A 12,667-nucleotide genomic window follows, 5' to 3' on the forward strand; every position below is an offset into this window, starting at 1 on the left:
CATATAAGTGATATCATATGGTATTTGTCTTTCTCTTTCTGACATCCTTCACTTAGTATGATAGTCTCTAGGTCCATCCATGCTGCTGCAAATGGCATTATTTCATTCTCTTTTATGAGACTGAGAAATATTCCATTGTATATATGAACCACATCTGCTTTATCCATTTATCCGTCAGTGGACATTTAGGTTGCTTCCATGTCTTGGCTATTGTAAATAGTGCTGCTATGAATATTGGGGTGCATGGATGTTTTTGAATTAGAGTTTTCTCTGGAAATATGCCCAGGAGTGGGAATGCTGGATCATATGTCAACTCCATTTTTAGTTTTTTGAGGAACCTCCATACTGTTTTCCATAGTGGCTGTGTCAATTTACAGTCCCACTAACAGTGTAGGAGGGTTCCCTTTCCTCCACACCCTCTCCAACATTTGCTATTTGTAGACTTTTTAATGATGGCCCTTCTGACTGGTGTGAGGTGGTGCCTCATTGTAGTTTTGACTTGCATTTCTCTAATAGTTAGTGATGTTGAGCATCTTTTCATGTGCCTATTGGCCATCCGTATGTCTTTTTTGGAGAAATGTCTATTTAGGTCTTCTGCACATTTTTTGATTGGTTTGTTTTTTTGTTATTGAGTTGTATGTGCTGTTTGTATATTTTGGAAATTAATCCCTTGTTGGTCACATCATTTGCAAATATTTTCTCCCAGTTTGTATTTAATATACTTTTTTATTGAGATATAATTGACATGTAACACTGTATTAGTTTTAGGTGTACAACAAAATGATTAAAATCTGAACTCCTATCTGAGCTCTAAGGTCTTGCTACTCGACCTGTGGTCTCCAGATGGGTAGCACTGGCAGCACCTGGGAGCTTGTTAGAAATGCAGATTCTTCAGCCGCATCCCCGACCTGCTGAATCAGCAACTGCACTTAACAATATTCCTAGCCAATTCATATATACAGCTTTAACTACATCTTCACTCTCTTGCTAAACTTGAAGATTCAGAAGTAGGGTTAGATTTAGCAAATAAAATTAGCAGACATCCAATAAAATTTGAAAACAATGAATAATTGGTATATCTCAAATGCATCATGGGACATACTTATACTTAAAATATATGTTCATTGTTTATCTGAAATTCAACTTTTACTGGGCTTTTCTGTATTTAATCTGGCAACCCTATTCAGAAGGGTACGATCTATGTTTAACATAACTCTTTATTCCGCTGCAATAGTGCAGAGCCTTCCCCAACTTTTTAATATGTTCGTTTAAGGAATAGACAATGAGTTTCTTCAGAACTGAGGTTTCTCTGGCTTTTGCTTAACATTGTATATCTCCAGAAGCGAACACAGTATCCCACACACAATCAAGGACCAGCAGTTATTTCTTTAATGAATATATCCAGAACATCTTCCAATTATGTACTGGGTTGTATGTGCATATTTTAATGAAGGCCGAATATTTTTCTCGTAATCTTTTTTTTAAAACCAGAATGTTTAAAAGCTATTTGTGCACTTTCTTACATTTTAGCTGGCGGAGTTCAGGATTTGATGGGAGTATAATCAAGGGCTCAGAATGTACTCGTCGCAGACTGGGCCCATACGGTCACTGGTGGGGAAAGAATCCTAGACTCAGGATACTGACAAGCCTGCCTCAGGCGGCAGTAGGCAACTCCTCCCCGTTCCCGGGCCTCCGAGGCACCCGCGCACGCGCACAGCCGTGCTCTGGCCCCGTGAGGCGGGCGGAGGGAGGCGGGGCTCCCGGGGCGCGTGCGCGGCGGCCGGAGCTGTGGGCCCCTCCCTTGTCGGGGTCGCGCGGCGCGGAGGACCGCACCGAAAGGGGGAAGTCAGGTGGCCGCTGCTGCCGCCGCCGCCGCGGTTTGTCGCCAGAAGGAAAATGGCGGATCTGGAGGAGCAGTTGTCTGATGAGGAGAAGGTAAGGGCCGCGGGGGCGGCAGAGCCCATCGGTCCGGGAAGCCAGTAGAGCCCCGCCGTATCAGCCCGGAGTGTGGCCGCCGGGGAAGGGCATTGGTCGGTGCCCCCGGCTGCCCTTCCTTCCCCTCTCCTCGCTGCGCCCGAGTGCCTGCCCCTGTCAGTCACCCGAGGCCCCGCGCGGAGGCAGGTCTCCGCCAGGCCTGCTCGCTCCGCTCCTTGTAGGGTGTGTGCTCCGAAAATAGGTAGCGGGAGCTGGGCGGCGGCGGCGGCGGCGGGCGGGGGCCGGGGGCGCGGCGGGCGGCGGCCGCTGGGGACCCTCTCCCCGCGCATGGGCCACGGGGGCCCTGCGCCCGGGTCGGGGACTGCAGAGGGGTCTGGGTCCCGGCCTGGGAGCGGCCCAAGGACAGTACCCAGCCCGATGGGCTGGCCGGAGAGGGTGGCCGGGGTGAGGGCTAAGGGGGAAAAATTGCTTAGGAAGCTGACCTTCACTTCTCTCTTCTACTCTATCCTCCCACAAGCAAACTGCTTTCTTTCCTGGGTCCTACGTTTTTTTCCCTTTAGCCGTGGAAGTCTCTCTCTCTCTCCCTCTCTCTCTCTCTTTTTTTTTTCTTTTTCGGTTTTAGCTGTAGGCAACGAAGTTGCTCATAAAAAGACACCCCCCTCCCCACGGTTGTTTGCTACTCTTGTTGGCAGTAGCCGCCCTGGGGGCCGACTTGGTAGCGCCCCGTGGTCCTGCTAGGACTTCTTCCGAAGAGGGGAGATTGTGGAACTCCTTATACTGTATCTTAGATGCTGTGACAGCATTGGAACCAGATGAACGACTTAAGTTCTCAGGCATTTGAAGTAAGAAATCTGATCATTGAACTGGATCTCTCTTATTCGCGGTTTCCTTTGGCCTCTGTGAGGCCCCATTCTCCAGAGTGTGTTTTGGGACACGGGGGTACCCTCCTAATTTTGAGTATTTCCTACACAGGTCCTTGATGTTTCTCAAACTCAGAAGTAACTGACATAACTATGAATAAGATAGTTACAGTTTTCGAAGACTCCACTCTTAACAGGGCTCATTTTTAAGTTCCAAAGCAGTACAGCCATGTATGAAACACAAACACATAACTTGGTGTTTAAGAAATCCTCGTGTAAGCCTACGGATATTTTCGGCTGGAACGCTCTGCTCCAACTGTTTTTATATCCTGTGTTCTTGTACTGAAATGTCATGTTCTGTCTTCTTCCTGATGTGAACGTGCAGCAGTCAGCCTTATCTTCAGTTTCGGAAATCTTTTTTACCTCTGTGCTCTTTGGTGAAAGTGATAATAAAACGACAAAATGGGGAGAGCAGCAAGATTCTCCATAATCCACAGGCCTGGTAGGCAGATCCCTGTGTACACAAAAGTTGCTGTGCAGTATTCACACGTGTAATATTGGTAAATAACCATAAATGGGTAACTGAAAATGTATGCAGGTGCTCACACACATTTAAAATTAAGTAGTGCTAAAAAGTTTTTTTTAAAGGGATTGTCATGTTTTTTATTCTGCTGTTGGTAAGTGGTGATTAGTAGCTCAAGTGGCTAGAAATCTAGCTGAGGAGAGAGTACTCAGTGTGGGAGTTAATATAGGCCTGCCATGTGTTGTAGAGACCTAAAATAGCAAAGTTTTTTCAAAATGATATGACAGGATTTCTTGTCATCCGGCACTCTCAGGGCACTAAGCTCCATAAAGGTGTGGGGCTGGGTGGGAAGGGGTCTTATTCTCTGTGCTCGCCCAACACCATGTTTTAACAGTAAATGAATGAAAACTCCAATTTGAAGGACTTTTGTGGTTTTGTTTTTATTTCGAGTTTTATAAGACTATTCTGTGTATATTTTGCATATAAATTTCTGATTACATCTTTTAGTAATTTAAGAAAAATATTAACCAAACTGTGAGGTTAAATTCAAGTAACTGGTAAGTGAAATTCTAACAGTCTTGTCACTTAAATGTTCTTTTTAATCTCTTGGGAGGAGGATCTTGCATGTAGAATCAGAAATAGGACTTAAAGGTGGTATTTTTTAAACTAATATTTAAATCATTTTACTTTTTCTGACACCTCGTTTGTAATTTTCAAAAATAAGTTTTTAATACTTAATTTAAAGCTCTTGGAATTTCCATTACTGATTGTGGAAATACGGAAGGGAAGCTGTTAAGACTTATGTAGTACCATACTTTGTATATGCCTGGTTCAGTTAGACAATACATTTGTTAATTTGTTGTAAGTTTGAGCTAGGTTTGATTATTACTATTTCACAAATAAGTAAAATAAATTTTTAAAAGCTTTAAGTAATTCACGGAAGGACATCTAAGTAGGAAGTGCAAAGGCGGTATTTAAGCCTGAGTTTGTCTGAATCCAAAGTTGATGCTCTTGTGACATTACACTTCTTAACAGCTGATGGTAGGATCCTTTTCTGGATTTATCTCTTTGTGTTAAATTTGACAGCTTAATTTGGAAAAGGGAGAAACAATAGTTCTCTTTGTTTTTTTTTGTTTTTTTTTTTTTTTTTTTTTGCGGTATGCGGGCCTCTCACTGTTGTGGCCTCTCCCGCTGCGGAGCACAGGCTCCGGATGCGCAGGCCCAGCGGCCATGGCTCACGGGCCCAGCCGCTCCGCGGCACATGGGATCCTCCCAGACCGGGGCACGAACCCGTATCCCCTGCATCGGCAGGCGGACTCTCAACCACTGCGCCACCAGGGAGGCCCTCTTTGTTTTTAATAGAAATTGTAAATGCCAAACACTAAATAGTGTTGGGTTTTAAATTTAACTTGTGTTTTGATCGTTTTAGAACAAAGTTTATTATTGTTTGACACATTTAAAAGTTTTATGCTGTTGGTGTAGTTTCATATATGTCCTGTGGTAGGAAGCATTTAAAAAATTAATCTAGAATAATATCTTTGCTTTTTTCAATTATATACAGTTGCTTTTTGAGGATACCGGTATGAAATGTAATAACCTTTTCACTTTTGGCCACTGGGTTAGTAGGAAATAAAATTATCTGAAGAAGCACAATGAAGTTGTTTAAAGTTATTCATTTGTTGTGGTGTGTCCTACAGACCTTTTTACATAGTTACAGAAACTCTAGGCTAGAACAGTTCATGTTTTCCCCTCCTGGGTCAGCTGCACTGTACAGTAAAGCATTTTTTGTGATTGAAATTATATGAAATTATGGTATAAGGCTCAGATAAGAACTATTCCCAAACTGCTCTGTAAGTGAGAAATCCTGGAAGTCACTCGAAGCTTTGGAAGCCACCTTACCACCGCCCCTGCCCCCCACCAACCTCTTCTATCTTCCCCCAGTGAGTAGAGTGATCCGCTCGCATAGCTTCAGCTTTTGTATCTTTGCAGATGTCTTAAGTACCTAGCTCAGCCCTGCTTCTCCCCTTAGCACTGGTCACACTTTTTTTTTTTTTTTTTTTTTTTTGCGGTACGTGGGCCTCTCACTGTTGTGCCTTCTCCCGTTGCGGAGCACAGGCTCCGGACGCGAAAGCTCAGCGGCCATGGCTCACGGGCCCAGCCGCTCCGCGGCACGTGGGATCTTCCCGGACCGGGGCACGAACCCGTATCCCCTGCATCGGCAGGCGGACTCTCAACCACTGCGCCACCAGGGAAGCCCTGGTCACACATTTTTATCTGCTGGTCCTATTCACAGAAGACAGTTAAGGAGATATGCTCAGATGGAACCTGCCTGAAAGTAAATTCATAAACTCCCCCCCTCTTTGTCCCTACACAAAGCAGGGCAAATACCCATCTCTTTCTGCTCATATTTCTCTTTATGACTCTGTTCCCATTATTCGAGTCATCCAGGTTTTTAACTTCAGCTTTAACTTTTTTCTTCCTTGTGCTCTCTGTACCTTACAGTCAGTTTCCAAACCTTGTCACTTCCATCAGAATATGTCTTACAGAAATTATTTCTTGCTTGAAAAGTTCATTTATATTAATATTTGATTTATAACCTCTCAATTGACCAGACCATTAACAATTTATGTTATGAACTACTGTTGTTTAGTAACAAACTTGTACTGTATGAACAGAATGCAAATTGATTGTACCTGTTCTGTGACTACACAGTTGAAGGAGAAATAAAGCTAAGGGAGGAAAAGTAGGGTTAGAAGAATGTCTCATATCTGTTTTATTTGCCACTGCTGGACTTTTATTATAAACTTTCTAGACAGATCCCTCCATCTTCCTATCATTTTTCTACTCCCAAACTTTTAGTTGCTGGATCCTCCATTGCCTTTACAGGGAAGCCCAACTCTTGAAAATGGTGTTCATGTCCTTGTATTCCATTCTAACCTAAATAATTCTGACATTTCCAATATATACTGTTATTTAATCATGCTGTGAATTCAAAGAGACCTGCATGCTTAGTCCATGCCTAGCACATGGAGTAAATTATTTAATCTCTCAGCAGCCTCAGTTTCCTCTAAAATGTGGGGATATAACAGAAATTATATTCCCCATTAAACTTCTATAAGTGCACATGTTGCCTGGCATGTAGTAAATACAATAAATTTTAGTTATTTTTCTCTGCTCACGACTTACCTGCTTTGAGCATTGGTACTGCTCCCCAATCTGTCCCCTTCTTTGAAAGATGAAAAATTACTCTTCCTTCAAGATTTAGCTCAGATCACATGGCTAGTTTTCTCTCTCTCCTGAACAACTGTTTTCTCTCTCTCCTGAACGCTGTAACACATCATTAATATTGAATACAGTTTTGCATAGTAATCTGTTTACCTGTCTTTTTTCCTGTATTCTGTTGAATTCGTTAGGGCAGAAATGTCATCTTTAACATTTGTCAGTGCAATGTATGTGATGAGTACAATGGTTCAGTGAGTGAATGAACAAAGGAGTAATGAATTTACAAAATTAAGAAAAAAATAACAGTTTTTTTTCTGCTTTATAACAAATTTAATCAGTTATACATATACATATGTTCCCATATCCCCTCCCTTTTGCGTCTCCCTCCCACCCTCCCTATCCCACCCCTCCAGGCGGTCACAAAGCACCAAGCTGATCTCCCTGTGCTATGCGGCTGCTTCCCACTAGCTATCTACCTTACGTTTGGTACTGTATATATGTCCATGCCGCTCTTTCGCTTTGTCACAGCTTACCCTTCCCCCTCCCCATATCCTCAAGTCCATTCTCTAGTAGGTCTGTGTCTTTATTCCTGTCTTACCCCTATGTTCTTCATGACATTTTTTTCTTAAATTCCATATATATGTGTCAGCATACAGTATTTGTCTTTCTTTTTTGAATTTACAAAATTAAGAAAAAATAACAGTTTTATGAAAAGAAATAGCATATAAAGGTAAGTTTTGGAGGGAAAATCTAGTATGCCTACATTTTTCACTTCTAAATAGTGTTATAGATTTTAAAGATTTAGGTAGGTAAATGAAATTCCTGGTGCTCCTTGAGGTGCAGGTGGTGATACTGGCTACGGTTCAAATCACTTACACATGCTAAATATTTATAAGCAATTTGTATACTTCTCTCCCACACACAATCATAATGTGGCTTCAGAAGTTTTGTTTGTATTGATAAAAACAATGTAAGCTGCCATTATATTCCATCATAATTAATGTAAAATCAGTAGTGTTCTTTTTAACTAAAAAGTAAACTCAACCAGTAAGTGATTAATGTAGAAATTATTCATTCCTAATTTCATTCTGTAGGTGAATGAATTCTGTCATTGCACCAGTAAAATGTAAAAATTCCTACAGCAAGCAGAAACTTGATAGCTGCTGCAGCATTAGTGGAGTTTTTTAGACTTTGCACACTAAAGCAAATTTGTAGTACATTTTCAGTACATTGGGGCGTCACTTCTACATAAAATAAAGGTGGTTATATACATAGAAGAACATGGTATATATGACAGAAAAATCCGAACGAACTTTTTGGCCAACCCAATAAAAACACTTAGAGAGTACAAAGTAGTTTTTAAGGTTGAAAAGCATAATGGGAAAACTTGACCTGTGGTCCTGACCTAAAAGCCTAATTGCCTGAAGCAGTAATTTATTGCAAGAGATTGATGCATATCAAAGAAAATAGGGGTTCCATAGAACCACTTATAGTTGTCAAAGAAGGAAAATTTCATAAATTTTATTCTGAAGGGTAGAACTACAGTCTTCATATTCTTTCTCTTAAGACATTTATTTACGTGCTCTACTGTGAACCCTATGGCTGAGAACTTCTCTTGCACATTTTAGTTCATAACGTTTCTACTGAAAATGAATAGAAATAATTTTTGAAAACTACCCCCACATTTATTCATTTACCAAATATACCATATTTCATTGATTTCACTACTCATCATTTTCCATATTTTAAGATCTCTGAAATCAGGCTGCATTGTACAATCATGGCTTGTGATACAGGTAGCATTTTTCCTTTTTTAGTGACCCATGAAATTATGCATCTCTCATTGATTGTGAATCAGGGTAAGCAAGGATATAATGCAATAACAAACAAACAAATCTCAACATGAGGACGTTGGTGGTGGGGGCTTTGCGTGGCATCTCCTCACTCGTTCTGTGTGTGTCTGGTGTGGGTCAGCAGCAGAAGGGCCCTGCTCTGCAAAGTCACATAGTTGTAGGCTCTTGGAGGATTTCAGTCTAAACATACGCTTTTTGATATGATACATATGCACAATGGAATATTATTGAGCCATGAGAAAGGAGGATATCCTACCATTTGCAACAACATGGACCTTGAGCACCTTGTGCTAAGTGAGATAAGTTAGAGAAAGACAAGTACTGTACAATATCACTTATATGTGGAATATAAAAAAGTCAAACCTGTTTAAAAAAACAATAAAATGGTGGGTACCAGGGAATGGAGGGTGGGAGGGATAAGATTAATGGTGTTTAAGGGTACAGACTTGTAATGAGTAGTAAATAAACCATAGCGATCTGATGCACAGTATAATGAATATAGACAGTACCATTGTACTACAATGATGTGATAAATATTGCTTTAGTCGCGATCATACTACATTATATAAATGTATGAAAGTAACAGGCTGTACACCTTAAATGTACAAAATGGAGCATGTGAAATTTACCTCTCCCCCCCCAACCAAAAAAAAAGTCTTAGGCTTTTTATCACTGTCCCCACAGCAGTGGGAAAGAAATGCAATGAATACCATACTGGATTTTAAAGCTCCCCCCTACCCACACACACACTAAGAGACTCACTGCACTTCTGCTCAGATTTCAATTAGCTTAAGCAAGTTATATCTATAAACCTCATTTCAGAGGGGGCAGAGAAGAAGAGGAGAAATGCAGTATTTGTGAATAGCAGTAATGATTCTATAGATTAAGTTTTAGACTCACTGAAGATTGGTGATTTGATTACCTGTTTGGTAGACACAGTGCAAGACTACAGATTCAAGGATGAATCAGACATATATAACATATATACTATACAGGGTCAAAAAGCAATAAGTTCATGGACATTCAGAAGATGGAAAAGTTACTTCTGCCTAGGAGGATGGTAGGTATCAGTTGAGGTACAAGCTTGTGTCAGAGAGCATAGCATAGGAAGAAAAAACAGAAAAGTGGGAATGAGCAGGAAATATGAGTTATATCTCAAGTACTTTGCAAGTAAGAGATGCAAAGATGAATTGTGCTGTTAAACAGCACAGATTTTCTCAACCTCAGCACTATTGACATTTGGGCCAGATAACTCTTTGTCGTAGGGGTGCCCTGTGCATTTTAGGATGTTTGGGCATCCTTGGCCCACATGATACCAGTAGCACCGCAGTCACGACAGTCACAAATGTCTCCTGTAGTACAAAATTGCCCCTGGTTGAGAACCACGGGTCTAGACAGACTGGAGCTAGTGAGACCAGTTGGGAAACTGAGTTAAGTGTTAGGATCTGATTTAAAGTAGTTTCACAAGACACGGAGGAAAAAAATGATTGCTAATGTTTCAGAGTTGGAATCAACAAGACATGGTGAGTGAATGTAGAGAAAGGGAAGAATCAGAGGTAACTGAACATTAAAATCTGGTTGACTGGGAAGTGGAACCACCACTAACAGCTAAACACAGGAGAGAAGATGCACAGCTCGGGGGAATAATGGTGAATTTTGTTTGGGTTCTACTAAGTTTGAGATGCTAGCAGAATGTTTATGTGAACATGCATAGCAGATATGGAGATGTAGAAATGGAGCTTGGAAAGAGATCAGGCCCAGAGGTTATATAGATTTGGAAATCCTCTCTTTGTGGGTTAAAGCCACAAGATTGGAATAGCTTTTAGCAGAACAAGTTCAGACATAGGAGAGAAGAGGGCAGAGAGCATATACTTTTGGATACTTTCATTTAAGGCATAAGAGAAGGAGAGAAACTAGAAGGTGAGGAGTGACCTTTGAAGTAGAAGTGTATACCTAGCACAGAGTAGGTGCTCATCTCACAGAACTTGAAGAGAATTTCCAGAAGGAGCAGTGCAGTATTGCAAAGAGATTAAAAAGGAATATAGAATTGAGAAGAGCCTTTGGCTTTAAGAGAAAGGGATGAGAAACAAATTATATCTCCTATATGCCAATATCTACTGTATTGATTTCTCAATTGTCAGAGCAACCTTGTTATTATCTGTATCTTGCATATGGTAAAACTGGTGTAGATGAGGCCGACTATTTTAAGTGGTAGACTAGAGATAATTGCTGGCCTTTAAGAGAGCAGTTTAATGGCCTTTCAGTCTTGTGTGCATTGTAGTTCAGTAACCATACTCAAAGACCTCCCTCACCTTCTTTTGTATCCTTGCCTATCTCTGTTCCCTTAGCAATTTGTACATACCTTTGTTGTAACATTTACCAATTTTAATAGGTTTCCTGTTGTTCTTATTTCCTGTGTTTTTCAGGGACAGGCCCTGTGTCTTATTCATCTTTGTAATTGCAGTAGAGTGTGTGGCATATATTATATCAGTGACTTCAACTCAGGCTGCACATTAGAATCAACTGGAGAGTTTATAAAGAAACATGGATGCACAGGCTTCACTCATGGGTGAGGCCTGGAGCATCTGTACTTTTTTCAAAAAAAGCTTCCCATATGGTTTGAATGTGCCACCAGGATTGAGTTTCACTGTATTAGGTGCTCAATAAAGGATAAGAAGTGGAGACAGTAAGTATAAATTACTTTTTCCCCTATATTATTAGTCTTTTAATTAATTTTTTAAGCTTTTTAAAATTGAAGTATAATTTACAATATTGTATTAGTTTTGGATGTACTTTTTGGGTGTACCATGAAGTAATTTGATATTTTTTATACATTACAAAATGGTCACCACGATAAGTCTAGTTACCATTTGTCACCACGCAAAGTTATTACAATATTATTGACTATATTCCGTATGCTATACATTATATCCCTGTGACTCATTTATTTTACAGCTGGAAGTTTGTACATCTTTTTTTTTTTTTTTTTTTTTTCTTTTTTGCGGTATGCGGGCCTCTCACTGTTGTGGCCTCTCCCGTTGCGGAGCACAGGCTCCGGACGCGCAGGCTCAGCGGCCATGGCTCACGGGCCCAGCCGCTCCGTGGCATGTGGGATCCTCCCAGACCGGGGCACGAACCCGTATCCCCTGCATCGGCAGGCGGACTCTCAACCACTGCGCCACCAGGGAGGCCCGAAGTTTGTACATCTTAATCGCCTTCCCCTATTAAAATATAAATCATTCTTGAAAAAAATTCAGTAATGAAACACAAGAGAAAGAGTCGATACTACTTCATTTTTTCCTACTGTTTCATTTTAGGGACACTTTTTTTTTTTAGAGAGAAAAACTTTAGGAGTGTTTGTGGGCTGAGGGGAATGATTCAGAGGACAGAAAAAAATTGAAAATATAAATAATAGTTTGTATAACTTTCTCAGTTAGTGATAATGAATGCCTACTTTGGATTCATAGATTTCTTAATATTTTAAATAAATGGTAAGAACATATTTAAAGAAATATTGTTGAATTCAGTGGATTCAGTTGAATTCAAATATTGTTGAATTCAGTGGATGACCTAGTTGTAGATTAACTGATATGGGCCCTGTTTTTAATTACTATTCAAAATGATAATTATAAACGAAAAAATATTCTTAAGGAAAACATCAAAACAAATTACGTCTCTTACGTATACTCGATTAAAATAAATTAGTCTATAACACAGACATGCAATTAATGATCACTTGATCATAAACTATTTAAATAATGATCGAGTTTTAAAAAGTATTTTTTCTATTTTTATTTTACTTTTAACTCTCAAAAAGACATAGGCAATTTTTAGAGAGTTATGGGAAACAATGTCAAATAATTCTTGTAGTTGAAGTAGAAAAATCATAATAGCTCTTTTTAACTTTACTGCTGGTCTCTAAGACAGTGACCCTTTTTGGGATCACATTCCTTGAGAGTCAGGTGAAACCTATGATTCTTTTCTTCAGAGGACCAAATGCCTCAAATTTTGCATATACAGTCCCTTACAGGGCAGTGGGTACAATATCTGGCAGCCTATCAGAATCAGGTGGGGAGATTTTAAAAAATACAGATTTCTAGATGTCAGTCCTCTGGAGATTGATTCAGTAGGTCTGGAATGGAACATGGGAATCTGTATTTTTTCAAAAGCTTTCCCAGCAAATCAACCAGGCATCCAGATTTGGGAAATCTCTGCACTAGTGTCTCCTGCCTTGATCATGGAGGAGATAACTATGTGGGAAAATGTCCAACGTA

The 12,667-nt window shown here is 40.3% G+C and overlaps 1 protein-coding gene across 1 annotated transcript in view; it reads left to right on the top strand.

The window, feature by feature from the left end:
• Positions 1-1,779: 1,779 nt before the first annotated feature.
• Positions 1,780-12,667, top strand: part of CAPZA2 (capping actin protein of muscle Z-line subunit alpha 2) — a 58,639-nt gene continuing 47,751 nt past the window's right edge. The window contains exon 1 of the mRNA XM_082631968.1: positions 1,780-1,935. Coding sequence (XP_082488094.1) covers positions 1,897-1,935 — 39 coding nt within the window. The 5' untranslated portion in view covers positions 1,780-1,896. The remainder of the gene's footprint in view (positions 1,936-12,667) is intronic.

The sequence above is a fragment of the Mesoplodon mirus genome, assembly GCF_964341445.2.
Source record: "Mesoplodon mirus genome assembly, chromosome: 9".
NCBI classification, from domain to species: Eukaryota; Metazoa; Chordata; class Mammalia; order Artiodactyla; family Ziphiidae; genus Mesoplodon; species Mesoplodon mirus.